This window comes from Chrysochloris asiatica, unplaced genomic scaffold (genome assembly GCF_000296735.1).
Source record: "Chrysochloris asiatica unplaced genomic scaffold, ChrAsi1.0 scaffold00013, whole genome shotgun sequence".
In the NCBI taxonomy this organism is placed as follows: Eukaryota; Metazoa; Chordata; class Mammalia; order Afrosoricida; family Chrysochloridae; genus Chrysochloris; species Chrysochloris asiatica.
The window spans coordinates 14,302,295-14,329,737 of record NW_006408531.1 but is presented as its reverse complement, the minus strand read 5'-3'; the positions used below and the strand labels follow the sequence as shown (position 1 = coordinate 14,329,737).

The 27,443-nt window shown below is 40.3% G+C and overlaps 1 protein-coding gene across 1 annotated transcript in view; it reads right to left on the bottom strand.

Annotated features, from left to right (window-relative positions):
* The window catches only part of MAP3K5 (mitogen-activated protein kinase kinase kinase 5), a 311,649-nt gene that overhangs the window by 101,444 nt on the left and 182,762 nt on the right, over positions 1–27,443 (bottom strand). Inside the window, exons 12-15 of the mRNA XM_006834631.1 lie at positions 21,713–21,820; positions 11,625–11,674; positions 7,980–8,075; positions 5,141–5,222 (exon numbers count right to left, since the gene is read on the bottom strand). Coding sequence (XP_006834694.1) covers positions 5,141–5,222; positions 7,980–8,075; positions 11,625–11,674; positions 21,713–21,820 — 336 coding nt within the window. The remainder of the gene's footprint in view (positions 1–5,140; positions 5,223–7,979; positions 8,076–11,624; positions 11,675–21,712; positions 21,821–27,443) is intronic.

Sequence of the window (27,443 nt, the reverse complement as noted above, 5' to 3'; positions counted from 1 at the left end):
ATATATATATATATATATATATGGGTTCATAACCCTTCCATGTCAACATATAACAATGAATCGCAAAACATCCTTTAATCAAAAGAAGCTGTTTCTCTTTCTGTTTTAAAAAGAGAAGACCTTCTGTGAAAATCATATTGAGCTGTATTTGAAATAACCATGTACACTTTGTATTAGCCTTGAAAATGACAAGAAACTAGAGTTAGAAAATGATATTCAAGATGTTCTTGTATAAACTACGTCCAAAGTTATAAAACTGGTTGTTGGTAAAGGCAGAGCTTAAACTCAGGGCTCATGAGCCCAATCCATGGGGTCTTTCTAGATTTAGGTGACAGCAAGAATAAGGGGCTCCCTTCAACCATGACTCAAAGGAGGCCGAATCCCTTCCATGAATGTACTGACTCACAGAAGCCTGATGACTCAAATCAGAAAGAAAAACAGACCTTCACTTGGGCCTCTGATGAGCAGTTTTTCAAATACCAGGAAATGTAGGAATTTGTTTTGAATCGAAGTCGATAAGACTAAGTTAATGCTTGCTGAATGTCAACAGCACCCCACATGAAGTTAAAAACTGTTAAGAGCACTTCCTGATCATCTGACATTTCTAACACATTCCATTTATTTTGGGCTAAGGTACCCAAGGGCTTCAGAAATACTTAGCACATGTATTAAAACAATTTGAATGCCATCTTCAGTTGAGGTAAAGATGAGAAAATATCTACTCTACATACAAATCTCAATAATTGTGCAAAGATGCTCTCTAAAGCAATTCTTGTTTAGACTGAAGAATGGGGAGTGACAGGATGATTCGGGGCATGCCCTTCAAGGGCTGAAGTTCACTTAGAGTCCTGGTTATACTAATAGAATGGAAACACTCATTTTTCTCAAATATTTAGAAAAGTAGCAAAATAATTTTAATTGACAGTGTTGAAAATGTAAGAAATGCAATCATGAGCAATGGAGAGCTATTGTAAGTTACACAAAAATATGGAGTCCTGATGTGGTGCTGTAGGGTCCGCGCTAGACTACAAACCACAAGGGTGGTAGTTCAAACCCATCAGGAGGTCCTCAGAAACCCTATACAGGGTAGCTATGAGTCAGAACGGACTCAGCAGCATTTCGGACTAAAAATAAAAAATACAAAAATGTAAGTTAAGGCTTTCTAACTCATATTGTAAAGGTAGTCTGGCTGTAAAGGGGCATTCATTCATTTGAGAGGGAAAGTCCAAACAGATGCCACCATTTCCACAGTACAGAACACCACGGTATCCATCCAATATCTCAATGAAACACCCATGGAAACACACCAGCAATATCACAGGCTGTACCATAAAGGCAAACCAAGCCCAAACACTTAAAAGTTGTCAAATAGGCTATGTAGCCCATCTGGAGTACTGTAAGAACCATTCTATGTCACATATTTAAAATTATTCTGCTGAAATGCAAAGGATGGAAGTGTAGGTATGTTTTTCAAACGCTGAAAGAATGAACCCCTGCACTGACTTAGAAGGGTGTGAGAGGAATGCTGTGATGTGAGCTCTGTGTTTTATGAGGTCAGTAGGTCAAATAAAACCTTCTGAATATTACTAGGAAGGAGCCTTAGCATTTCCCTCTTCAGTTAGCTGCTTAATGTTCATAGTACTTCCTGCAAATTTGTCCAATCACAGCCTGATCCTGCTTCCTTTCGCTATCTAGCTCCTTGAAAACTGATCTACCTACCAACTTTACATAAGAAAGCTTAGAAAAATCAGTTGACCAGACATGTCACAAATTTCAAGGCAATTAAAGCTGTGTTACGCTACATAAATGGTTAAAAGCCAAAACCACACCCACTGCCACTGAGTCAATTCTGGCTAACAGTCACCCTATATAGGCTGCAGATCTTTAGGGAGCAGAAATCCTCATCTTTCTTCTGCAGAGCTGCTGCTGGATGGTTTGAACTGCCAACCTTGCAGTTAGCAGTCCAGGGCTTATTGAACAGTGCCACGAGAGCTACTGGTATATGGTTAAGATAGACTCATCTTGTCTAATGATTACCATACGCTTCCTATGTTATCTACATTTTTGGTAGGATGGATTTAGTTCTTAAAAAGAAGCTATGAAATAAAGGGTAAACACTGCTGGGGCTTTTTTGTTGTTATTTTGTTGTTGAATGACAGTAAATTATGACATCACCAATGTTATATAAATTATGACATTGATACCACTGATGCAACTGCTTCATGCTTACTATTTTGGTTAACTTTTATCCTGGCAGTTGCTGTAAATCAAATGACACTAAATCAAGCACAAATAGAAACTGAGCGATAACGAGGTATAGTAAAAAAAAAACAAAAAACACTGAAGTAGGAGTCAAGAAATTTAGTTCCTAATGCAATCGCTTGAATAAGAAAAGGGAGCATGTGAAATGTAAAACCAACACAAATAGAAGCCCTGTCAATTACTCTTACAGACACTAAGTTAATGCATGGGGAAAGATCCTTTTTTCCCCCTCCACATTAGGACTAGAGTCTTGGTGTGGTGCTGTGGGTTAATGCACCAGACTGCAAAGCCATTTGAACTGCAAGGTTGGTGGTTCAACTCACCAGTTGCTCCTTGGAAACCCTATATAGGCTCGCTATGGGTCAGAACCGACTCGACAGTACTTAACAACAACAACAATAAATTAGGACTATTATCTTTTTATAACTCTAGTACAAGAGCCTTAGCCTAACTAGGAATGTCAGAGCTATATAACTTCTAGAAAACAAAATCATTTAACTACAGACAGAGTTAACGACTGGGGAATTGCAGTGCACTGAATTATTTCATATGACTCTTAGACTCATAGTCTTCGCGGTGGTGGTGTTGTTTATGTGCCGTGGAGTCAATTCTGACTCATAGCGACTCTGTATTTGGTTTCCGAGGCTGTACATCTTTATGTGAACAGACAAACTTCATCTTTCTCCACGGAACAGTTAGTAGTTTTGAACTGCTGACCTTGAGGTTAGCAGCCCAACTCATAACCACTACACTACCAGAGCTCCTTCATAGTTTTTGTAACTCTCACCAAATGACTAGTTTTCTAAAGGGTCTGGGTAAGAGAAGGTGGGAGAAGATGCTGGAAGGATTCAATTGTGATTGGTTATTAATAGTGCTAACTGTGATGGACAAATTTGTAAGTCTAGTGTGAATGTAAAATGCCATCTCAGAAACAAGGGGAGTCTCGATACCAACAAGGTAGAAGAGCGGGGAGTGGAATGCAGTGTATCCTTTGGACCCCAAGATTCCTGTGTTTTATTCTCCTTAAGCTGTGACACCGGAGGAACAGCCGAGGAAGAGCAGCAGCAGCAAAACCAAGGGTTAGAGGGTGAGAAAGAGCAGAGGGCCTGCCAGCCTATGGAAGAAGTAAAGCTGCTTGCTTTTGGACAGGAGGCTTCCTTGTGAAGTGGGGTGCCTCCAGGTATTTAATTTGGGGAACTAGGTTTACCGATTCATGGAGCCACAGCTGAGGAAACAGCTAGAAGCACTTTTGGACTGAGGTTTCTAGAGGAGTAGCATGCCCTTCGGGCATTTGTCAGGAGTACTAAAAGAGTTTTATACCATTGTCTGAGCGGGACAGAGGCAGGTCAAAGGGCCAAAGGTCACAGGAGAGAAGAGGCTGTCCTCTTGTGTATCCTGAGAGAATGCTCAGTACACAGTCTTTGGTAAGGATGCTGCATTGTAATCTGCTAATTTCAATAACAGACTTCAGAACTATAAGCATGGTAATCTGAGATCTGGGTGGCCGCTGGATTGAAACATTGAGCCTGGCTGAGTAGACAGTGCTGTACGAGGGATGGCTGGGGACAGATTTGGTAGAGAAGGTTGGAGGGTGGAGACATGTGTGATCTCAACCGCATAGGAATCAGCCTTGGGCTGATGCTGACGGTGACTCTTCTCTCCTTACTCCACTTCCCTCCGCCCCCCAACACCAGCTTTTTAAGTCAGAGGAGGACAGGTGCCACCCCCTATACCCTTGTTAAAGGAGTAGATTTAAATTTTCCTTTGATTCCCTACTCATTCAGCATTTTGTAAGCATTTCTGTTTTTGAAATGACATTATTAACATGTCTGCAATGACATGAGCAAAATGGTCTAATAAGTAAATATTTGTGCTATAGTTTCTTCAAGGAACGTAGTGGTTAGGAGTAGGGCTCCTAACCTCAAGGTCAGTAGTCCAAAACTAACAACCGTTCTGCGGAAGAAGGATGAGGCTTTCTGCTCCTGTAAAGATTTACAGCCTTGGAAACCATATGCAGGGTCACTATGAGTTGTAACCGACTCCATGGCACACTACCACCACCATAGTTTCTTCAATTTAATTCTAGCACTGAAAATACCATTTTTCACATTGCTTGAATTCAGAATTACTCAAGTCAAGCGTTGGAAAGGACCTGGAGACAGCAGTGTCCTCCTGGAGAGCTTGGAGAAGGGTTCTCCTTCAGCTACTGAAGATGCAGCAGGGGGAGACTAGGAGTCAGGACTTTGGAAACATCTGCCACTGAGCCTTGCAATAGTGAGAAGAGAAAGGCACAACCTCAGAGCAGGTATCCACAGTGGACCATGTCCCTGAGGCCTCAGTAGAAGGATTCCCGTGGAGGAACAACATGTGAGGTGACTATTATCACTTTCTCTTATTAATCCATTAGTCTTGTACCATTTCAGCTTCCTTGTGCGGCATGCTACTGAGGGCCACAAAGAGTTCTATCAGAGAGTCCTGCTTGTCTGGACTGCATATAGTTCAGAGCCAAATATAAACTGGGTTAGGCACTGTGGCCTAGGCACTGAGGGTAATCAACAGCCTCATAGAGGAAGCATAATAATTTACTCTCAAATAAGTAAAATGCCCCAAACTCATCAATCCAGAATCAGAGCTCCTCAATGTTTGGTTTTTAGCCCCTTTTAACCAAAAGAATTCCAAAAGTAGCTTTTAGCATTAAGGGAAAGTTTACAGACTCCGGCTGAACCCCCAGGCTCACAATATTTATTCACTCAGTCACACACACACACAAACACACACACACACACACACACCTCTCCCTCAAAAAGGCTTCAAATAGTTTTAAACTATGAGTCAAAGAGAAACTTTGTAAAACTAACATCCAAAACTAAGTCATTACCTCCAAGGAGTCCCCTTCGCAATCCCCTTCCTCAGTGCTTCTCCCCTTGTCTTCAGTAATGGTATTCACCATCACAAAAAACCTACAATGGAAGTTGGCATGTAGTCACTAACACACACATACATGATTAAATATAGGCAAGCACATTCCAAAGTGACTTCAGAGAAAAGACATAGAAGCTAAAAGAAAACAAACCAGGCAACAAGATAAACTGATAATGAGAAAAATATCATTCCAAAGGAAAGCACAGGTTGGTAAAATTTGCTAGAAATTTCTGATCTAATTAATATCTCACTCCAGATAATGCAATATTGTAGAATCGGAACAATGATGCTAGATAGGTACTAGGAATGTTAAGAACATGGACTTGGTTATCAGACCAGAATAATTAGTGTCTGTGTGATCTTGGGTGTGCGCCTCAACTTCTCTGAGCCTCATCCCTCAATGTAAAATGGAGGATACATAAGGTGTGGTACTGTGGGATTAAGCACTGGATCCCAAAGTTGGTTTGAACCACAAAGATGACAGTTGAAACTCACTAGCCGCTCTTCAGAAACCCTATAAAAGGTCACTATGAGTTGGAACCAACTTGATGGCACTTAACAACAACAACAAATCTCATAGATTCTGTTACAGGGTTTCTGAGGAGCAGCTGGTGGGTATGAATTGCTGAACTTGTGGTTTGCAATCCAGATCAGACCAGGAGTCATAGGTACCTGTGGCAAATCTATTAACACAAGACAGATTTAAAGTATTCAAAGGCAAAGGTATCAGTGTAAGGATTAAGGTTCACCTGACCCATACCATGGTATTATCAATTGCCTCATATGCATATGAAAGCTGAACAATGAGTAAGGAAGACCACAGAAGAATTGATGCATTTGAGTTATGGTGTGGAGAAGAATACTGAATATACCAGGGACTCCCAGAAGAACAAATTGGTACCGGAAGAACTACAGCTAGACCACTCCTTAGAAGTCAAGATGATGAGACTTTGTCTCTCATACTTTGGACATGTTACTAGACCCATGGAAAGTGACATCACACTTGGTAAAGTGGGGGGTCTGTGAAAAACAGGAAAACTCCCGAGATGTATTGGCACAGTGGCAGCAGCAATCGGCTTAAGCATGACGACAACTGTGTGGATGGTGCAGGCCTGCGCCGTGTTTCATTCTGTTGTGCACAGGGTCACTATGAGTCAGAACTGACTGGATGTTATGTAATGACACAACATATATCATAGAGGATTACGGAAAAAGAGGAAGACTCTTAACAAGATTGTTGGACACAGTGGCTGCAGTAATGGGCTCAAATAAACAATTGTTAGGATGACGCAAGATTGGGCAGTGTTTCGTTCTGTTGTATATGGGGTGACCATGAGTTGGAACTAAGATGGTAGCAGCAACAACAACATCTCATAATTAGGAGACCCCCTAATGGCACAGTGGTGTGGTGCTGTGGGTTAATGCACCAGACTGCAAAGCCGTTTGAACTACAAGGTCGGTGGTTCGAGCTCACCAGCCGCTCCTCGGAAACCCTATACAGGGTCGCTATGGGTCGGAATCGACTCGACAGCACTCAACAACAACAACAATGGCACAGTAGTTAAGTGCTTGACTGCTAGTTGAAATGCAGCTGGCTTGAACTCACCAGTTGCTCTAAGAGAGGACGATATGGCATTCAGCTTCCAAAAAGATTACAATCTGGAAAACCCTATTGGGAAGTTCTATCTGTCCTATCCAGAGTCCTGGTGTGCCAGACTGTAAAGCCGTTTGAACTGCAAGCTTGGCGGTTCAAGCTCACCAGCTGCTCCTTGGAAATCCTATACAGGGTCGCTATGGGTCAGAACCAACTCAATGGCACTTCACAACAAATAACGTACGTCCTACAGTGTCACCTTGAGTGGGAATCAAGTTGAGGACAACGTGTTATTTCATAGGCTGTTGTGAAGATGACTTGCGGTAACACGTGTCCAGTGGTTAGAACATTCATTAAACATTAGCTACTACTATTTTTGTTTCGTGAATATTTAAAATGGGTCATAACATGAATACCGATATTGTGAAATGTTGTTGCTGTTGTTTGTCGGACTCATAGGGACCCTGTAGGGTAGAGTAGAAAATGGCCTACAGGTGTCCTAGGCTGTCATGGGCATGGAAGCAGGTGACCAGGTCTTTTCTCCCATGGACTGTTTGGTGGTGCTTAACCATTGTGCTATGAGAGTTGCTGATATTGTACAATAACCTCAATACTCATAGCAACCCTATAGCACACAGTAGAGCAGCCCTAGAGGGTATCCAAAGCTGTAAATCTTTACAGAAGTTGATTGGAGAGCAGCTGGTAGTTGCAGATCTCTTAGTTAACACTCAAGTGCTTAATCATTGTGCCACTGGGCTTCTGGAGATCAGATCGCTGGCTCTTAATTCAGGCTGTTCTTCTGCCAGAAAACTGGATCCAATTAGTATCCAAATAGTCTAGGAGAGGGCCCAGGATTGCCAGGCTCAAGAACCACTGTTGCAGATAATGGTGACATTATTCAAAATAATTCAAGAATTAAAATTTTGGTAAGCATAAATTTTAAGTGAGTACTTTAAAAATGAAACATAATTACCCAGTAAGTTTTGATTTATGTTTTCTCTCTGGAAAAATAAGGAGAGTCCCCAAATTCTCTGACTGTTAAATATACCACATAATTATAACATATTAGCCAAATAAAAATATTTACATAACCACATAGTCAAGAATTTTTTATAGGAGCTACATGCTGACTCATTAATTAAGAATAATGATCAGGTAAGAACAGTCTTCTTTTCACAATTAAACAATGACTAATACGTACTTTTTACAGTGAAGTTCTGTACAGAAATAGATTTGGAAATCGTCAGAATTATGAAGCACATAAAGAAAACAGCATCGTTCTTCAAATTTAGAAATACTGTAACAAACAAAAAACTGTTATTCAGGGAAATACTAATACTTCTAAAGATCTGTAATAAAAATGAAATATTTTTATATCCAACCACAATTCTGATACGTCATTTGAAAAAAGAAAAGGTACAAACAGCATTTTAAAAACTGTGATATTCTCTATGCCTCATACTAAAATTCTTTCAGATCCTGAGAACTGCCCTTCTTTTCAGTTCTGGGGAGTTGGGATGCTCTAGGGTGGTGTAAGCAAGTATGAGCGATGCTTCCAGCTATTGTAAAATGAGCAACAGCTACCATCTACAACAGCACTAATCTGCCTAATGTGAAAAAGAATGTGGAGGCGGTCACAGCACCTCATTAGTGCTAGAGACTATAGGGAAGTGAAGATATGTAGAGCAGCTCTTGGTTTGATCTGGACAAGTGACTCACATTACAGCAATATGGGACAATTCAGAATTCACTAGCTAGACATGTTATCAGGAGGGACTGACTAGTCCCTGGAGGAGGATACTGTGCTTGGTAAAGTGAAGGATCAGTGAAAACGAGGAAGACCCCTAATGAGATGGACTGGCAGTGGCAGCAACAATGGCTTAAACCTAACAACAACTGTGAGGACGGTGCAGAACCAGGCATTGTTTTGTTCTCTTGTGAGCTGGGTTGCTATGAGTCGGAACCAAGTCGATGACACCTAACAACAATAAACTTTTTCCATAATGGACCAGAGAGTAAATATTTTAGGTTTTGTGGGTCCCCTGCTCATTTCTGCCACCGGAGCATGAAAACAACCTTAAACACACTATAACCTAGTTATTAAGTGTCATCCAGGCAATTCTGACTCACTGAAACCCTGTATAAGGGTTTCCAAGGAGCAGTTGATGGATTTGAACTGCCAATCTTGTAGTAGTTACCAATACAGTGCTTATCCTACAATTCCACATCAGGACCCCTTGTTGTTATTATTGCTGTTAGGTGCCATCGAGTCAGTACTGACCCATAGCGACCTTACGTACAGCAGAATGAAACACTGCCCGATCCTGGGCCAACCTCACTACTGTTGCCACGCTTGAGTCCATCGATGCTGACACTTGACAGGACTCCTTACACAAGCCTTAAATGAGTGAACATGACCATTTTTCAATAAAACTTTATTTATAAAAATAGGCAGGAGGCCAGATTTGGCTTGTGGGCCCAAGTGTGCTGACCCCTGTTTAATGTTTTTGCCCCTGCTGTTCTTTTGATTTTATATGGCTGTTGATTTGTGACTTTTTAAAAGAAACTATATTTATCATTTAAGACGTACTTTAGACCATCTCTCTTTCAGTTCCTTACTTCTACCCTAAACAGAAAGACTTCCTCTTGTACCTCTGTTCTTTGAACATACATTTATCATTGCTCATCTTACACTGTATTGTCAGTATTGCTAACAGACAGTTCCCCTGCTGGGCCAAGAGCTCCTTGACAGCTGAGTTCATGTCCTAGGCATTTCTGCATCCTTAGTAATTGTCTTAACATTTGACACACAGCTAGTGCTCAAGGAATGCCCAGCGACTTAAGCTGAGACAAACTGCTGACCCAGTTGGAGTTTCTTCTATAGTTTGTCATTACTTCCTTATCGAGGGGAAAACAAAGAAAAGTTCACTGTGTTTGAAGTCACCCACTGGAACTCAAATTTCCTAACATGCAAACATTTAACAGCCATCTGTAGGCGTTCTATGTCAATGTCATAAATTACAACAAACGCTCCAGGGGTGCCAGACCTAATTAAAGAAAACTAATTCATTGGAAAACGAACATGCTAAAATGACATTTATATTTGCCAAGCTTTCCTAGATGGGTTGCTTAAAAATACAGCAATAAATAGCGAGTGCTTTGCTAGTGACTGGTTTTAAAAATTAAATATTAAGAAAGTTAATCTGTATTTGAAAAGGCATTGATTGAAAAGATATATAATGAGTCAGTCCATAATCATGCTCGTTTCTGTTCAGATCATTCATGAACTAACAGGTGGTTTTACCAGGCAAACTCCAATTATCATTGACTCAGACAGCTCAACCAGCTCATGCTCCAACGAAGCCAATTACTACTCTTCCAAAAGCAACAGGATATTGCAACACTAGCCTACAGAAATCTTTTGTTTTCTCACCTTTCCACTATGTGGGGATAAATAGTAGTAAACTCCAGTAATTTGGCATGAAATTTGCAAGAGCTGTTTTAGCACATGCTAATAGAGAAATCAAATGACCTATTGCATTCAGTAAATCTGCTGTACAAGACCCTCTTTAAAGTGTTCAAGAACAAAGATGTCAGTTTGAGACTAAGGTGCATCTGACTCACGTGATGGTATTTTCAATAACCTCATATGCATGTGAGATTTGGGCAGTGAATAGGGTAGATTGTTGAAAAATCGGTGCGATAGAATTGTGGTGTTGGAGAAGTATAAAGAAAGTACCACCAGTTGCTAGAAGAAAACACAAATCTGTCTTGGAGGAAGTGCAGCTATGATGCTCCACAGAAGCCAGGAGGGTGAGATTTTATCTCTCATGCTTCAGGCATGTTATCAGGAGGGACCAATCCCAGGAGAAGGACATCATGCTTGACAAAGTGGTGGTGGTAGTAATTATGTGCCACGGAGTCAGTTCCGACTCATAGAGACCCTGTTATAGGGTTTCCGAGGCTGTAAATCTTTGTAGGAGCAGAAAGCCTCATCTTTCTCCTGCAGAACTGCTGGTATTTTGAACTGCTGACTGTGAGATTAGCAGCCCAATTTGTAACCACTATGCTACCAGAGCTCCTCTGACAAAGTGGGGGTCAGCATAAACAAGGAAGAGCCCCAGTGACATGGACTGACACAGTGGCAGCAGCGATGAGCTCAAATGTAACAACAATTATAAGGATGGCACAGAACTGGGAATTGTCTTGTTCTGTTGTACATCGGGTTACTGTGAGTCAGAACTGACTTCATGGCAACGAACAACAACAATATAGAACAAATATTTAAGCACCCAATCAATATACCTTGATTCTGAAAAATAATGCCAGAATTGAGTTGAATGAAAGTGAACCACCATAATCTCTGAACACTGACTTAAGAATGGCTTTAGGGGAAAACAACTACAACAAGGATTTCCAATCTTCTTACTTTATTAACTATGGGACAAAATCTAGTATATGGCAAGTACGTTTTGAATCCATGCTATGGGAGATTAGTTCTTGGGATTCCAAAAGGAACTGGAAACCATAATAAACCCAAACCAGCAGCTCAACCATATACAGGAGTCCACAGAGCTCCCTTTTATCGACAACTTGCTTCTGATCCACAGTTCACGTTTGTCCTTGAGGCACCATATTTTAAGTAGGTGGCAAGCAAGGTTAGTTTTCCCAACAGCAGAGCTATTAATACTGGAGACAGTGAGCCTGGAGAAAGTTGAGCATTTCCACTGATAGAAAGATTCCTGAAGTTCTTTGCAATTTTTATCATGACTAAAAACTCTATTCAAGTCATAAATTTCCCAGAAAAATGTCTTCTAAGTAAACAAAGTATACCAATGAAACTTACCTCACTCCCCTGACGGAAGCAGCACTAAAATTCCACTCATGAATACCTTTCTAGAACACAGGAGAAGAACAATAAAAACAACATAAAATAACAATAATTTCATTTTGTTATTTAAAAATAATATACACAGAGTAATTTTTTTTTTCCTAGTAGATAAATTCTTCATGAATAAATTATCTGGTTGGAAAGTTGCAATTTTTTTCTCAAGCCACAGAATACTGTTCACTCTACCTAATAGTTCTGGTATTTCAATGTGGTGGTGGTGGTGTACCGTGGAGGCGGTTCTGATTCATAGCAGCCCTGCATAGGGTTTCCTAGGCTGTAAATCTTTACAGGAGTAGAAAAGCCTCATCTTTCTCCTGATGAATGACTAGTATTTTGAACTGTTGACCTTGAAGTTAGTCATCCAACTTGTAACCATTACACTGGTCTAAGAATAAAACAGCTTCCAAAAGGATCTAGGATCATTGTTGCTTGGGGTTGAATGCGTCCTAACTCATGACGACTCCATGTGTGTGGAGCAGAACTGCACCATGAGATTTCAATGCTATGACCTTTCAGAAGGGGTCTCTGGATAGGCTCCATCTGCTAATCTGTCTACTGGTAGTCAAGTGCTTAACTGTTTGCTCTCTCTAGAGACTCCCTAGAAGAATTAGTCTCATTAAATTGTAACATCTGAATTTTAGTACATTAACTCTCAAATTGGTTCTGCATTAATTTCTTATGAAAAACAAATTCAGAGATCAAAGTAATTCAGTATGGCCACACAATATTTCTTTTCTGAGAAAGAAAAACATTAATTGGAATAAGATCTTTGTAAGATTTAAAGACAGCTATTTGATTCTGAGTTATCTTTGGCAAATTCTCGAGCTAGAATCTTTTTCATAAAATTCCAGAAAATACGTGTGTGTGCATGTGTGTGCACATGCAGACAGTGCTCATCATAGCTACTACCTAATTTATGCAGAATTCAATATATTGAGAAAAGTTGAACATTACAGATTGGATGGTAATATGATCATATGCTAAACAGGGCAAAGATGGAAAAAGTGTAGAAATTTATTTGCTCAGATGATTGTTAAAACTGAGTTAAAATTAAATGTATATGCACCTAAATTAAGGAGCCCTGAGTTGTAAGCAACTCAACACAGCACTAGGTTTGCTTTTACAAAGTAGTTGATACCAGTGTCCAGGCTTAGCAAGTACTGTCCAATAGGAGATTCCACTGAACTGAATTCTGTAAATGTGAAGCCACCGGGAAGACAACCTCTTAGCCTCTCACTGGACTGGGCCAGTGAAATGGGTTACGAAAGTCTTCTGGCTCTGAGGGTGATCAGAGTTCTTGTTTTGGCCAAAGCCGCTCAAAAGCCACAATTTATACCCACAGCCTCCAGTTCTTTGCTAGGACCAGACGACTTAAAATAAAGTAGATCCACTTAGGCCCAAAGTGTTGTTGTTGTTAAGTGCTGTCGAGTCAGTTCTGATCCATAGTGACTCTATACAGGGTTTCCGAGGAGCAGCTGATGAGCTTGAACCACTGACCCTTGCCATTCCAACTGACTTTGCAGTCCAGCATATTAACCCATAGCGCCACACCAGAACTCCCGGCCCAAAGTAGAATCACTAACAATCTTCTTTCAACGCATATTGCTAAGGTCACAGGGATGTGTCTTGAATTAGCACACAGCGAATCCTAGTGTTCATGAAACTCAGGGAAGGGAACCACAGAGAGATGCTCAAAAAAATGCAGCTCTCCTAGCCAGAATACCAGCCAGTAACCGTGCCATCAAGTCAATTAAGCAGAGCACACACACAAAAAACAAATCCACTGAAATCAAGTCAATTCCAAACCATAGTGACCCTATATACGGTTTCCGAGACGTCTTTCTCCAGAGGAACAGCTGGTGGGTGTGAAGATAAGTAGTCCAGTGCTTATCTTATAGCACCACTGGGATTCCTCAGAACCAGAGGACAGAAGGAGTTAAAGCAGTGGCCTCAACTAGTAATTCAGAATGTTGGTTCTAATCCTGTTGGCCTCAGGTGAACTTGTAAACATGTACGGTCCAGGAACTGCAGCTGTTACTTGTACCTTCTGTTTGCACCAGTGCAAACTTACCCTCAGAGTCTGCGGCAGAGCTGCTTTCTGAGGCCATCTCCAGGATCAGGAGGCGGGTGCTGAGTGCAGCAGTGACAGAGCCAAGTGTGCCACCCAGCAACTCTACACAGCAACTGCCACACACCAAACAGACAGCACTGGGGAAAATCTATCTTTCGTCAGCCCTGTTCTCAGAGCAGCCAAACAGAGATTTTCCAGATTGATTGGGCTGGTTGGGAGGTAAGGAACAGAGCATTTCCAGAGTCTAGGTTCCTGAAAGGCTGCAAGGGCTGCCAGCCAACGTTCCATTCTAATGGTGTAAAGCTCAGGCCAGAGATGGAGTGATGGGGAATAAGGTCTCTCTCCTTTCATGCTTCCTATAGGGACTCACCACATGGAGGTGCTGGTGAGCTACAAAGCTGAGAGGTGAGTTAGTTACAAGGCCGCTGGGGCCAGTACTGGAGTGAAGGAAAAAGGAAGGGCCACAGGGAGAGCTAGAGTGATAATTAGTCCCACCAGACCCCAAGCCACCACTAACCCAATTCAGTCAGCACAAGCCACATTTTCTAGGATCTGATTAACCTTGGATCCTCCATACCCACTGTGACTAGAAGGATCACAGCTAAATTCTAAGCTAAGATTGCAGGAGTTACACTGTGGTAGACATAGACACTGCTGGTTCCCTAGGCAACAACATCGTTTCCTTCTCCCTTGCTAATAAAAAAAAAAAAAAAAAAAAAGAATTTGGTTCAGGTTCAGGTGGCAATATGCTTAGGGAAGGTGAAACTTGATTAGTCTAAATCTGCCGTGGTCAGCCCATTTCTTGTGCCAGTTATTGGTTTAGGTATGGACACAGGATGTAGCTTTTGGTACTAAAGATAAGAGGTTGCTTAGAGCTGCTATTTAAGAACACGAGAGAAGAAACCAAGAGTATTATCGAGTGAATCCATTCCTGTGGGGCTGTAGGTCATAGTAGAACTGCTCCATAGGATTTCCAAGGTAGCGGACTGACACATAGTTCTCACACAGAATGGCTAGTGGGTTAGAACCACCAAACTTCTGATTAGCATGCCAGTGTTTAACCATGGCACCACCAGGACACCTTTCTTATAGAGATGCCAACTCAGAATCCTGACACTGTGAATACACTGAGATCACCCTCCCCACTGAACTTATTGTAATGTGAGACAGCATTTTGTAGTTACTGAAGCCACTTTTAGTAGGTAGGAGTGCCTGTGTAGTACAAACAGATAACAAGCTTGGTTGCTAACTGAAAAGGTGGAGTCCTGGTGTGGCGCTTTGGGTTAATGCACTGGACTGCAAAGTTAGTTTGAGCCACAAAGTCAGCGGTTCGAGCTCACTGCTCCTCCTTGGAAAATCAACATGGGGCCGTTATGGGTCGGAACTGACTCGATGGCACCACCAACAAAAACAACAACAAAGGCACCTCGAAAGAAAGACCTGGTGATCTATTTCTGAAAACCCTTTGGAGCACAGTTGTATTCTGACAAATGGGATCACCATGAGTTAGAATCCACTCAACGGCCAAGAGGCTGCCTGGTTTTAAATGGGAGGTTCTGTAACTGAAAGAATCCTTGTTGGATGCAAGCATCACATAATCATAACCTGAATTTGGGGTAAACATGTTCTCCCACAAATTTCTTTGGTCTTCCCTGAGTGACCACTGGCTAGAACTGGGGTAGGGGAGTCAGCACTTGTGTCTTCTTTCTGACTGACCACTGTCCACCTCCTCAGGGCTCACTGCCTACTAACTTTGTCCAGACTTCTTTGGGTGACCCTGGACTCTGAGATGGTCTTTAGTTACTTGATAAACCACCAGATACGTACAGGATGCCTGAACTCCCACCTCAAAGATGGGGAATTCGAAATAGCAACCTCTGAAATGTCTGGCAAACAATTCCTCTGTTCCTCAATTTAGGTTTCTCTTTCCTGTATACATTCACACTTATGTCAAATACTGATTTGCTTTATGCAGCAATCAGTCACTCAATATATTAAAAATCATTAAAGATTGCTGGTGGTGCTGTTAAGTGCTATCAAGTCAGTTTTGACTCATAGTGACCCTATGTAGGGTTGAGGAAGGGGGCTGATGAGTTTCAACCTCCAACCTTGCAGTTCAAACCGACCTTGCGGTTCAGTGCTTATCCTACAGAGTCACACCAAGACTCCACTAAGAGATTGGGATTCAATTAATTTTGCCCTGAATGTAGACTATAACTCTCTAAATATCCCTGAACTCTTGGTAATTACATAATGAACTTAAGGTCTTAAAAGTTGCAGGTAAAGCATATAATTGTTCATTCAATGTTTTGTTGTTGTTAAGTGCCATTGAGTCAGTTCTGACCCATAGCAACCCTGTATAGGGTTTCTGAGGAGCAGCTGGTGAGCTTGAACCGCCAGCCTTGCAGTTCAAAAGTCTTGCAGTCTGGCGTATTAACCCACAGCACTACAAGAATGAAAATACCAAGAGAGAGAGAGAGTAAAGAAATCCATATGATGAATGAAAAGTAATACTTTCTGTTGTTTCACAAACTTATGAAAAATTGACAAAACAATCCAGTTCCTGTTTAACATTTTTTTTTTTTTTTGCTATTGTTATCAACTGTTATCAAGTTGGTTCCAACTCATAGAGACCCTACATTGGGTTTCCGAGGAGCGGCTGGTGGGTTTAAACTTCCAACCTTGCAGTTCAAATGACCTTGAGGTCCACTGCATTGTCCTACAGCACCACACTAGTACTGTTGCTTGTCATACTAATTTTACCACTTTCTGTTTTTAAACATAGAGAAAATAGCAGTCATAGAGAATACACTTTGGACAGAATGAAGGGTTGCAAAGAAATCAACAAATTCAAAATGAAAAAATGATGCACTTAAAGACAGTTTACATTTTTGAACAAGGAGAATTGTTAGCACTAAGATTGAGGGGATTGCAATCCCTGAAATGAAACTAAGTGTGTGATCTGTTGAGTGTAAAACTCACAATCTGCAAGCCTTCACTCAATTCACTACAAAAAGTTTTAAAAAGAGAGTTTTTTACACTAAAGATAATGGGAAATGAAGGCACTTGATCCAAAGACGGAAGCTGGACAATTCACAGCCTAAAATTTGTCACCCTTTTCAAGACACATTTATTACCTAATGCATTTATTTCTTAGTATAATGTCAACATTGACTCTATGATAATCACAAAACATAAGGCAATCAACACAAAGCTTGCTTTGTTGGATGAAGAATGACCAGTTAGAAATTGTATGAATTTCCAAAAATCTCTGACTTACTTTCTGTTCTTTTTCTGACTTCCAAATACCTCTGGCTCTTGGTTCTTTCTCCTGGCCTTGCTAATCTCTAATTCCTTTAGCCCCATTCTGCTTCCAAGTGTCCTTGGATGACTTTGCTCTTTCCAGTCAAGCCTCAGAAAATTTTCTCTCCCAGATATGAATGCTCATGTCTCCTTACTTCTCCTAGTTTGTGTAGTTTTATATAGATGGCTACTATACTCTTCAGCTTATGAGAACATATATGCAGATACTTTTAAGAAGTATAAATAGAACATTATGTACTATTTTGCTTCATTTTGTTTTTATTGTGTTAAAAAAAAATATATATATATATATAACAAAACACTTGCCAATTTTACAATTTCTACATGAAAAATTCAATGACATCAATCACATTCATTACGTTGTGCAACTATTGCTACTATCGTTTTCCAAATGATTCCACACACTGTATTTTTAAAAATTGATCAGTAACAAATAATTATATTGATGATTTCCATTTTATCTCTAGACACTGCTACTTGGAGTGATTCCATCAGTTCCAACGTAACATGTCCAAACAGAAACTCTTTCTGACTCACAAATCAGGATTTCCTGTGAACTAAGGTACCAGTACTACCAATTCACTCCAAATTTGAGTCACTTGACACTCTTTCCTCCCTTTTAATTCTTCTTTCTCCTTAGTGATTAAGTCATATTGTTTTCTTTGTAAATGATCTCCCTATTTCCAGTTACAATCACAGTATTACAGTTTAGGCCTCAAGTCTAGCTAGGTTTGACTATTCTCTGTGGTCCCCTAGAGTCTAATACTTTGGAACTCCATTATCAAGGCCATGCACATTTTTTTCTTACAATTGTTGCTACTAAGTCAAGTCAGTTCCGACTCATAGCAACCCTGTATAGGGTTCCCGAGGAGTGTCAGGTAGGTTTGAACCACAGACCTTATGGTTTTAGCAGTCCAGTACTGATCCTACAACACCACACCACGAATCTATAGCTATAACATGAGGGTGAGTCAAAAATTATCTGAACTCCAGTTAGATTAAAACATCTGTCCATGTCTCATGACAACACTGAATGTGCACATGAAATGATTCTGTTGGATAGATGAATGACAATAGATTATGTGGCAAATCATTTGCAAACCAGTCATGGCTCTGCCTATGAAACAATCCACTATTGACTTGGGTTTCGAAAAGTTTATGTGAGATGGGTACTGAAACAACTCACAGAAGAACATAAACAGAAGCATTTGGACATCTGCAAACAAAATTTGGACCAAAACTCTAAAGAAGGTAAAAGTTTCTTTAAAAAAACCATTACTGGTGAGGAGACTTGAATTCATCACTATGAACCTGAGAGTAAACAACAGAGTATGGAATGGAAGCATCCTCAATCACTGGCCAAGAGAAAGTTCAAAGGTCAACCATCAGCGGTTGGTAGCAGTGGCAGAGCTAAGTCAGGTAGGCTCCATTGGGGGAGGGGCTGAAATTCCAGGGACACAAAACTACACCAGAGCTATGGATCTACCATAAAGGCCTGAGCGTCAGTTTCCCAAAACAAGCGGAAAAATCACGGTATTAAGGAAAACATTGCTTTTTGAAAATTAGCACGGGACTCCCTCTGTGGCCATCCCACCCAGGAGGAAGTCAGAGGACAGGACTATAGCCAGTGCACCAGTGGTAAAAGCAAGGAAGCGAAAGGAGGTGTGGAGGCATTTTACACGTTTTTTTCCCCTCCCCTTCACTGTCGTGCCCTCTTTGCCCAGCACAGACACCTTTAGTCTATCATGAAAATCCATCTGTCGCCCCATTGATCATCAGGGTTGATTCGGCTGATTTGGCTGGCTTGGTAGGTATCCTCTTCCTCCCTCACTACTCCATTAGTGTATCTCCTGAAGCTGCGTGCTTGGTTGAGGAGGATGACCTTCCCTAATAGAACAGGGATATGTTCCCCTGCTAGAACTCCAAAAATCCATTACCAACAAAGTTTTCTGTTATAAATGAGTCAGCATAAGAAATTATTTTCTCATCTTTATCCATACAATTGACACTCCTTGTAATGAAAAACATCAAGTTCCTGACTATTCCCATACTGGAGCATATTGACAAGAATCATTTGGGACTTGTTGGGTGAGTATTGTCAATTACTACAACGTCTACTAGTGGATAAGTCTCTAAAATTGCATTCGCTAGGAGTCCTGGTATGGCACTCTAGGGTAAGCATGGAACTGAAAGGTCGGTTTGAACAAAGACATTGGTGGTTCAAACACACAAGCCACTCCTTGGAAACCCTATACAGGGTTACTATGAGTAGGAGCCGACTCAACGGCACTTAATAGCAACAACAATGCTTCACTCTAAGTATAGCAGTTGGGAGCCAGGGCGCTGCAGGGGTTTTGATACACAGTCAGGGTTGTACCCTAATATAACACTAACAACCTCCAAAAGATTATTCCTATGTCATCTAAAAAACTAAATGGGGTTAAATTCATGAGGTGTCAAAGTTAGTAGTATAATACTGCAGTCATTTCAGTATTATTATTATTGTTGTCATTGTTTAGATTGTCAAAATATATCAAGCATTTACTGTATTGCCAAGTTTTGTACAATGCAGTATATCTGCACTATTTCATTTAACTTTTACAACCCTTTAAGATTGTGACTACTGTTTTGCATACTAGTGTATGGAGTCCTGGTGTGGCATGTTGGCTCAGCACTGGACTGCGAACCACAAGGTTAGCAGTTCAAATCCACCAGCTGCTCCTTGGAAACCCTACACAGGATTGTTATGAGTCAGAACCAACTTGATGGCACTTAACAACAACAACAACAATATGGCACTGTAAATTAAGCACTGGACTGCTAACTGCAAGGTTGGCAGTTCAAATCCACCAGTCGCTCCTTGGAAAATCTACACAGGGTTACTATGAGTCAGAACCAACTCAATAGCACTTAACACCAACAACACAGATAAGGAATCCAGATGGTGCTGTGGGCCACGCACTGGGACGACACCGCAGTTTGGAGAAGCAGAGTTGTCCCCATGAGAGTGATAGGATTTGAACCTAAGCCTGAGGACCGACAGCCCACATTTAAAAAAATTATAACCCAGTGCCCCCAAATGTACTTTCTGTTTCCTTTCCTGCTTTAATTGTTTTACCACCAGTTAACATACATAGAATATTTGTTTATTGTCTGTCTCTCTGAGTAGCAGGTAAGCACTGTAAGGAGGGTACGAATTCTGCTTATTTTGTATACTGTTGGTTCTGTAGTGCCTAACACTACACTGAAAAAGTGAATGAACAAAGTTTAAGGAAAACGGTAAGGGTATTTTGGAAAACCATTACAAGAAAAAAATATTTGTATGAGTTTTCAACAAAACTTCTCTCTTCTGTGGTCTACCTTGAAGACTGGAAAAGTCAAGTCTTTACTAGCGTCTCTTTAACAAAAATAGTAGACTGATTTGTACATACATTAACTTGATGGTATCGAGTCAATTCCAACTCACAGTGACCTACCCTGTAGAATAGAACTGCCCCCTAGTATTTCCAAGACTGCAATCTCTACAGAAGCAGACCACCACAATTGTCTCCCCCAAAGCAGCTGGTGGGTTCAGACATTTCGGTTAACAACTGAGTGCTTACCTACTGTACCACCTGGGCACTCTGTACATGCATTAGAACAGATGACATATAAAAGTGGAAAAGTTTATCCAAATGGTTATGATGGGTGGAAAGAAGAGTGTTGGGGATCTTTCTGAAAACATGTGGTGGTACAGGCCACTTCATTGTGTACACAGCACATTGAGTGTGACAAATCTGAAATTTAACAGCTACTTGGATAACCAAGCAGCTACATGAAATGACAATTATAATGGTGATATGAGGCTAGAAGTAGCTTGTTAATCTGACATACTTCCGAGAATGAAGATATGCATTTTAAAAAAAATCCTATACTGGTAGCGCAGTGGTTACAAATCAGGCTGCGAACCTTAAGGTCAGCAGATCAAAACTACCAGCTGTTCAGCAGGAGAAAGATGAAGCTTTCTGCTCCTGTAAAGATTTACAGCCTTGGAAACCCTGTATAGGGTAGCTATGAGTTGGAACCGACTCCACGGCACATAACCACCACCACCATACTTTAAATATTTGCTCTTTGGGGCATCATTTATAAAATAAATTTATAAAACATAAGAGAAATACTCCAGTATTGAGCATACCATGGATGGTTATGCAATCAATAATAAGAACAGATATAGTTCAATTATATTTTATTAATAACTGAAACGCATAACTCAAATTTAATGAATATTTTTTCTATTAGAGAATGTATTTCTCCTAAAGAAAATACATAGTTAAGCAAGTTTTTCTTAACTAATGCACATGCTTGAAGGAACACTGGTAGCGACATACAAATTGGACTACTAACCACAAAGTCAACAGTTCAAATCTACCAGCCACTCAGTGGGAGACAGGTGAAGTGTTCTGCTCCCTTAACGATTTACAGCCTTGGAAACCCTATACAGGGTTCTTATGAATCGGAACTGACTCCACAGCACACCACCTATGCACCACCACATGTTAACTGCAATATATAATGCTGGGAGGGTGTAAAGCCTTTTTTCACTAACACTCTATCAATTAATTGCAACAATTGATTGCATAATTTACCTTGTCATCTCATAATTTACCTTGTCATCTGGAAGCACATGCCAAATAGATATTGTCTTTTCTTCAGCTTCATTGTTGATAGACAAATAAGATGGTTGGTAGATCTTGGTTGGTTCTAATATTAGTACCTTGAAAACATTAGGAAATAAATATTAATGACTTAAGATTTAAACCACATACAGCACTAATGTGGGAGATTAAATGATGAGATTCTTTGTCCAGCACTGGAGTCAAACCATTTTAACTTCTGGCTACTAGAATTCCTATACATCCTTGGAGCATTTTATGGCATTGTACGATTGTCATACAGTCCAATAATATGTGACCTTTTATTGATAAATAAAACTATATAGTTTATATATTGGTTGGGCTGACCCCAGAGAATCTACAAGGATACCTTTCTATAATTTGTGTTTTTTTTTTTTTTATCATGTAAAACAATGTTTCTATAAATATCAATGTGTCAGAGCAAAGCAGACATGGTGAAACAAACAGATCATAATATCTAGATAGGATGTCACATACTTATTTGAACTTTTCAGCTCCCATACATTTTCATAAAGATGCAGTAGTATGGTTTTCATACCCACCTGGATGGATTTAGAAATGATTTTTGGTTGTTATTGATAAGAGTTTTTTTAAGCTTTTATTATAAATTGAGTGATAGTTTACATGGGAGAACACTGGTTTTGCAACCAACCAATCATATTTTGTTTCATTCCAACAATTACAATCCTCTCCATGCACCATTGGCTAACAGTATTTGCCTCTATTTCCTCTTTTTTTTTTTTTATGTACACAAAAACACACAGGAATATACAATCGTTTAAACAATCAAGGGGCACATTTTGCAAGCCAGCCTCCTGCCCACCAGCATGCAGCCTTTATATATGTAAAACTCTTTTGGGAAACCGTTTAATATATAAAATCAAAGACTTGAATATAGTTAGCTATATGAAATAAGAAACATGTTTTTGCATTGCCTCCAAAATAAAACTAGTATCTTCAATAATGATAAATTCTGTTGCCCAAGACATAAAAAGAGAAGTAAAATGTGAACCTATTTTGGGTATATACAAAGGGTATGAGTTGGAAATCATCATTCAAAGATTACAGAATGTGTTATAATATAGTAATTCATATTAGGAGCAAATAACTACACATACTCGGGTTAAAAGGGCGCTGCAATTATTATCTAACTGTACAAATAGTTAAAGTACCTAACTAGGCCAAATTTGTTTTGGAGACTTTAATAAAAATGTTTAAAAGAAGGGAAAGATAAGCCAATATTTAATCATCAGAGAAACTCCACTGCTTAAAACTCTAGAAAACTACCTTTTATAACTAATCTTGAATCAAGTAAGTTTTCCAAATAAAGTGGAAGAAAAGATCTTCAGAAGACTCTGACAACTAGTAATTATAGCCGCACAATACAGGAGAACCTAAAAGTGTAGCCGGAGTGAGAAGGCACACACAAACCTCACTGAGAAAACTGATTCTCGACCAGTATTTAGTATGTTCTAAATTGATCATGATAAATGGAAAAAAAGATTGAAGTTGTCAAAGACTTCATTTGCTTGGACCTACAATTATGTAAGCAGCAGTCAAGAAATCAAATGATGTATTGTATTAGGCAAATCTGTTGCACAAGAACTCTTTAAAATGTTCAAGAGCAAAGATAATTGTTTGGTGACTTAGGTGCGCCTGACCCAATCCATGGTATTTTCAATCACCTCATATACATGTGAAAGTTGGACAGTGAATAAGGAAGACAATAGAATTGATGCATTTTAATTATGGTTTTGGGGGAAAACATTGAAAGTATCATGGACTACAAGAACAAACAAATTTATATTGTAAAAAGTACATCCAGAAAGCTCCTTTGTCTCTCATACTCTGGATATATTATCAGGAGGGATCAGTCCCTGGAGAGGGACATTTTGCTAGCTAAAGTGAAGGGTCAGCAACAAAGAGACCCCCAACAAGATGAACTGACACAGTGGCAGGAGCAATGGGCTCACGCGTAACAAAAATTGTGAGGATAGTGCAGGTCAGGCCAGTGTTTCGTTCTGTTGTGCAAAGGGTTCACTATGATTCGAAACTGACTTAACAGCGCCTGCTCTGGCAATGTAGTGGTTACGAATTGGTCTGCAAACCGCAAGGTCAGCAGTTTGAAACTACCAGTTTTTCCGCTGGAGAAAGATGAGGCTTTCTGCTCCTGTAAAGCTTTACAGCCTTGGAAACCCTGTACAGGGTCGCTATGAGTTGGAATCGACTCCACGGCACATAACAACAACAACAAAAACAACAACAAATTTATATACAAGGAGCACTAGTGGTGCTGTAGGATAAACACTGAACTGTTGAACAGAGTCAGTAGCTCAAACCAAACAACTGCTCCACAGGAGAAAGATGAGCTTTCAAGCTTCCATACAGTCTTGGAAACTCAACAGCACTGAACAACAACAAGGCACAGAGAACTAGAGAAGGGGGACTGGAGACACAAGTACACAAAACCGCAAGGGTTCCAAGAATACTTAGCCAGGCTCTAATTATACAAATAAAATAGGGTTATGTTGTTGTTGTTATTCAGTGCCATCAAGTCGGTTCTGACCCATAATTACCCTGTATAGGGTTTCTTATGTGTGGCTGGTGACAGACCTTGCAGTCCAATGCATTAACCGGCAGCTCCACACAAGGACTCCCACAAAAAAACACTCAGTAAGCTCCCACAGGAAAACATATTTTGCTTCAGGGACATAGTCATTTACCCAGGTGAATAAGGCTTAAATCCCACTCAATAAAGAAATAAGTGCTACTGATTAGTGAAAATTAATTTTCTATCTAAACTTTACAGAAATGGTACTCTCCAACTGAAGTATCCCTGTGTTTGTGAATTTAAAAATAACATGGAATAAAATATGGGTTTCCAAATATCATCCAAGTCTCCACAACAACAAGTGAGAATATATATATCCTTCCCCTAAGTATGTGAATTCATTATTTAGCATTACAAAAGCTCTGCTCCATATTACCTACTAAACTGTATGTTCATTTCTTGAGACAGGGAGTAAAACCAAAACTGGAATGCAAAACAGTACACTGAATTACTTAATATGACCTGTCTAGTCATAACCTTTTTAATTCCAACCAAATCACTGGGTGGGGCTATGCAAATTAGGTACTTAGCTGGCTAATAAAGTAAATAAGGTAAATGATGTCCTTACGGGGGTGAGACCATGCAAATAAGGTACATGGAACCCTAACAAGAGAGGTGGACAACCAAAAATGAGGAGTCAAGGAGTGGAGAGCAGGAATGAAGATTTCTAGCAGGGACCTAAGATCCCTACCATGAGAACATCCTAGGCACGGGGACAGAGAGAGTTGTAACACTGGAGAAGGTGCGGGATGGTGAGAAGCAGCGGCAACAGAATCAGGAGACTGGCAGGAGAAGGCATGGTGGGCTCGTAGTCCATAGAACAAGGAAGCTGAATGCCTTCGGGCAGGAAGCTTGCTTGCACTTATTATTGGTGAAGCTACAGGGCTTTGTAACACTTGCTGAGTGGGACAGAAGCTGAGAGGTTGAGGGTCAGAAAGAAGCATGCTTGTGGGCATAGCTGAGAAGAAGCTGTCCTAACCGAAGAACTACATCCTGAGTCATTTTTTATCCTGGATTGTAACCTGCTACTTTCCTACTAGACCCCACGATCCTGAGTTTTGTCTGTCAGTTCTGTGCGGCCATTGCAAGGAATTATTAAACCCGGGAGAAGTGGAGAGTGTAAGGAGGGATGACTAGTGTCACAATTAGTAAAAAGGTTGGAGGTAGAGTCATATCTGACCTCCCCCTCATAGGAATCAGCTTTGGGTTGATGCTGATGGTGATTCTTTCTCCCTCTTTTAAAGTAAGAAGAGGTCAGCCACCTTTGTCACACCATTTTTACATGGAGTTATTTTCCACCACCACTCATTGGTTAGTTTGCCATTACTTGGTGACTTGTATGTTGCTGGATGCTGGAAGCTATGCTGCTGGTATTTTAAATATCAGCAGGGTCATCCAAGGTCAACGGGTTTCAGTGGAGCTTCCAGACTAAGAGAGACTAGGAAGAAGGAGAAGCTAACCACCTCTGAATGGTTGTTGTTGTTGTTAAGTGCCATCAAGTTTGTTCCGACTCATAGCGACCCTCTATAGGGTTTCTGAGGAGTGGCTGGTGGGACTGAACCACTGACCCTGTGGTTACCAGTCAAGTACTTATACAATAAGGGTTCTCTACATTTTAAACTTGGGGACTCTGCTGGCACAGTGGTGAAAGCACTTGACTATTAACTGAAAGGTTGGCAGTTTAAACCCACCAGTTGCTCCGAAGAAGAAAGATGTAGCATGCTACGTCTATAAAACACATCTATAAAGCACGCTACGTCTATAAAGCCTTGGAAACCCTAAGGGGGCAGTTGGACTCTCTCCTACAGGGTCACTAGGAGTCATAATCAACTCCATGCAATGTATTTAGGTGGTATATGCTAAATCTATACACAAAGCAAAAAACTGAGAAAATATGTAAGAATCTAATAATAATTGTTGCTTGGTATAAGCAATTAGGTGCCATTGAGTAGATTCTGACTCATAGCAACCTTCTGCACAACAGAACGAAACAATGCCCAGTCCTATACCAGCCTCACAATCATTGTTAAGCTTGAGTCCACTGCTGCTGCCACTATGCCAATTCATCTCGTTGAGGGTCTTCCTCTTTTTTGCTGACCCTTCACTTAACCTAGCATGATAACCTTATCCAGGGACTGGTCTCTCTGGACAATATAGCTAAAGTATAAGAGACGAAGTCTGGCCATCCGGGCTTCCAAGGAACGTTCTGGTTGTACTTCTTCCAACAATGATTTGTTTGTTCTTCTAGCAGTTTGTGATATTTTTAATATTCTCCTCCAACACCATAATTCAAATGCATCAATTTTTCTACAGTCTTCCTTATTCACTGTCCAACTTTCACATGCATATGAGGTGATTGAAAATACAATAGCCTGGGTCAGGCACACCTTAGTCCTCAAACTGACATCTTTGGTTTTTAACACTTTAAAGAGTTCTTGTGCAACAGATTTGCCTAATGCAATACATCATTTGATTTGTTGACGGATGCTTCCATGAGTGTTGATGGTGGATCCAAACAAATGAAGTCTTTAACAACTTCAATCTTTTCTCCATTTATCATGATTTTACTATTTACTGGTCCAGTGGTAAGAATTTTTTTTTTTTTTCTTTACATTGAGGTGCAACCCATACTGAAGGCTGTGATCTTCATCAGTATTTTAAGTCCTCTTCGTTTTCAGAAAGCAAGGTTGTATCATTTGAATATCACAGTTTGTTAGTGAATCTTCCTCCAGTTTCTCGGATTATTTGCTCAGCATATAAGTATGGTGAAAGAATACAAACCTGATGCACATCTTTCCTGATTTTAAATGATCAGTGTCCTCTTGTTCTATTCTAATGACTGCCTCTTGGTCTATGTACAAGTTCCTCATGAGCACAATTAGGTGTTCAGGAATACTCATTCTCTGCAGTGCCATCCATAGCCTGTCATGATCCACACAGTCCAAAGCCTTTTCATGGTCAATCAAGTACAGGTAAACATCTTTCTGGTATAAGTGATATACCATAAATATTCTTTCTAGACTGTACATATAGCCCCCACTCATCTGTCAGTTTGTCGTACTGTGGTGGCTGGTGTCTTGCTGTGATGCTGG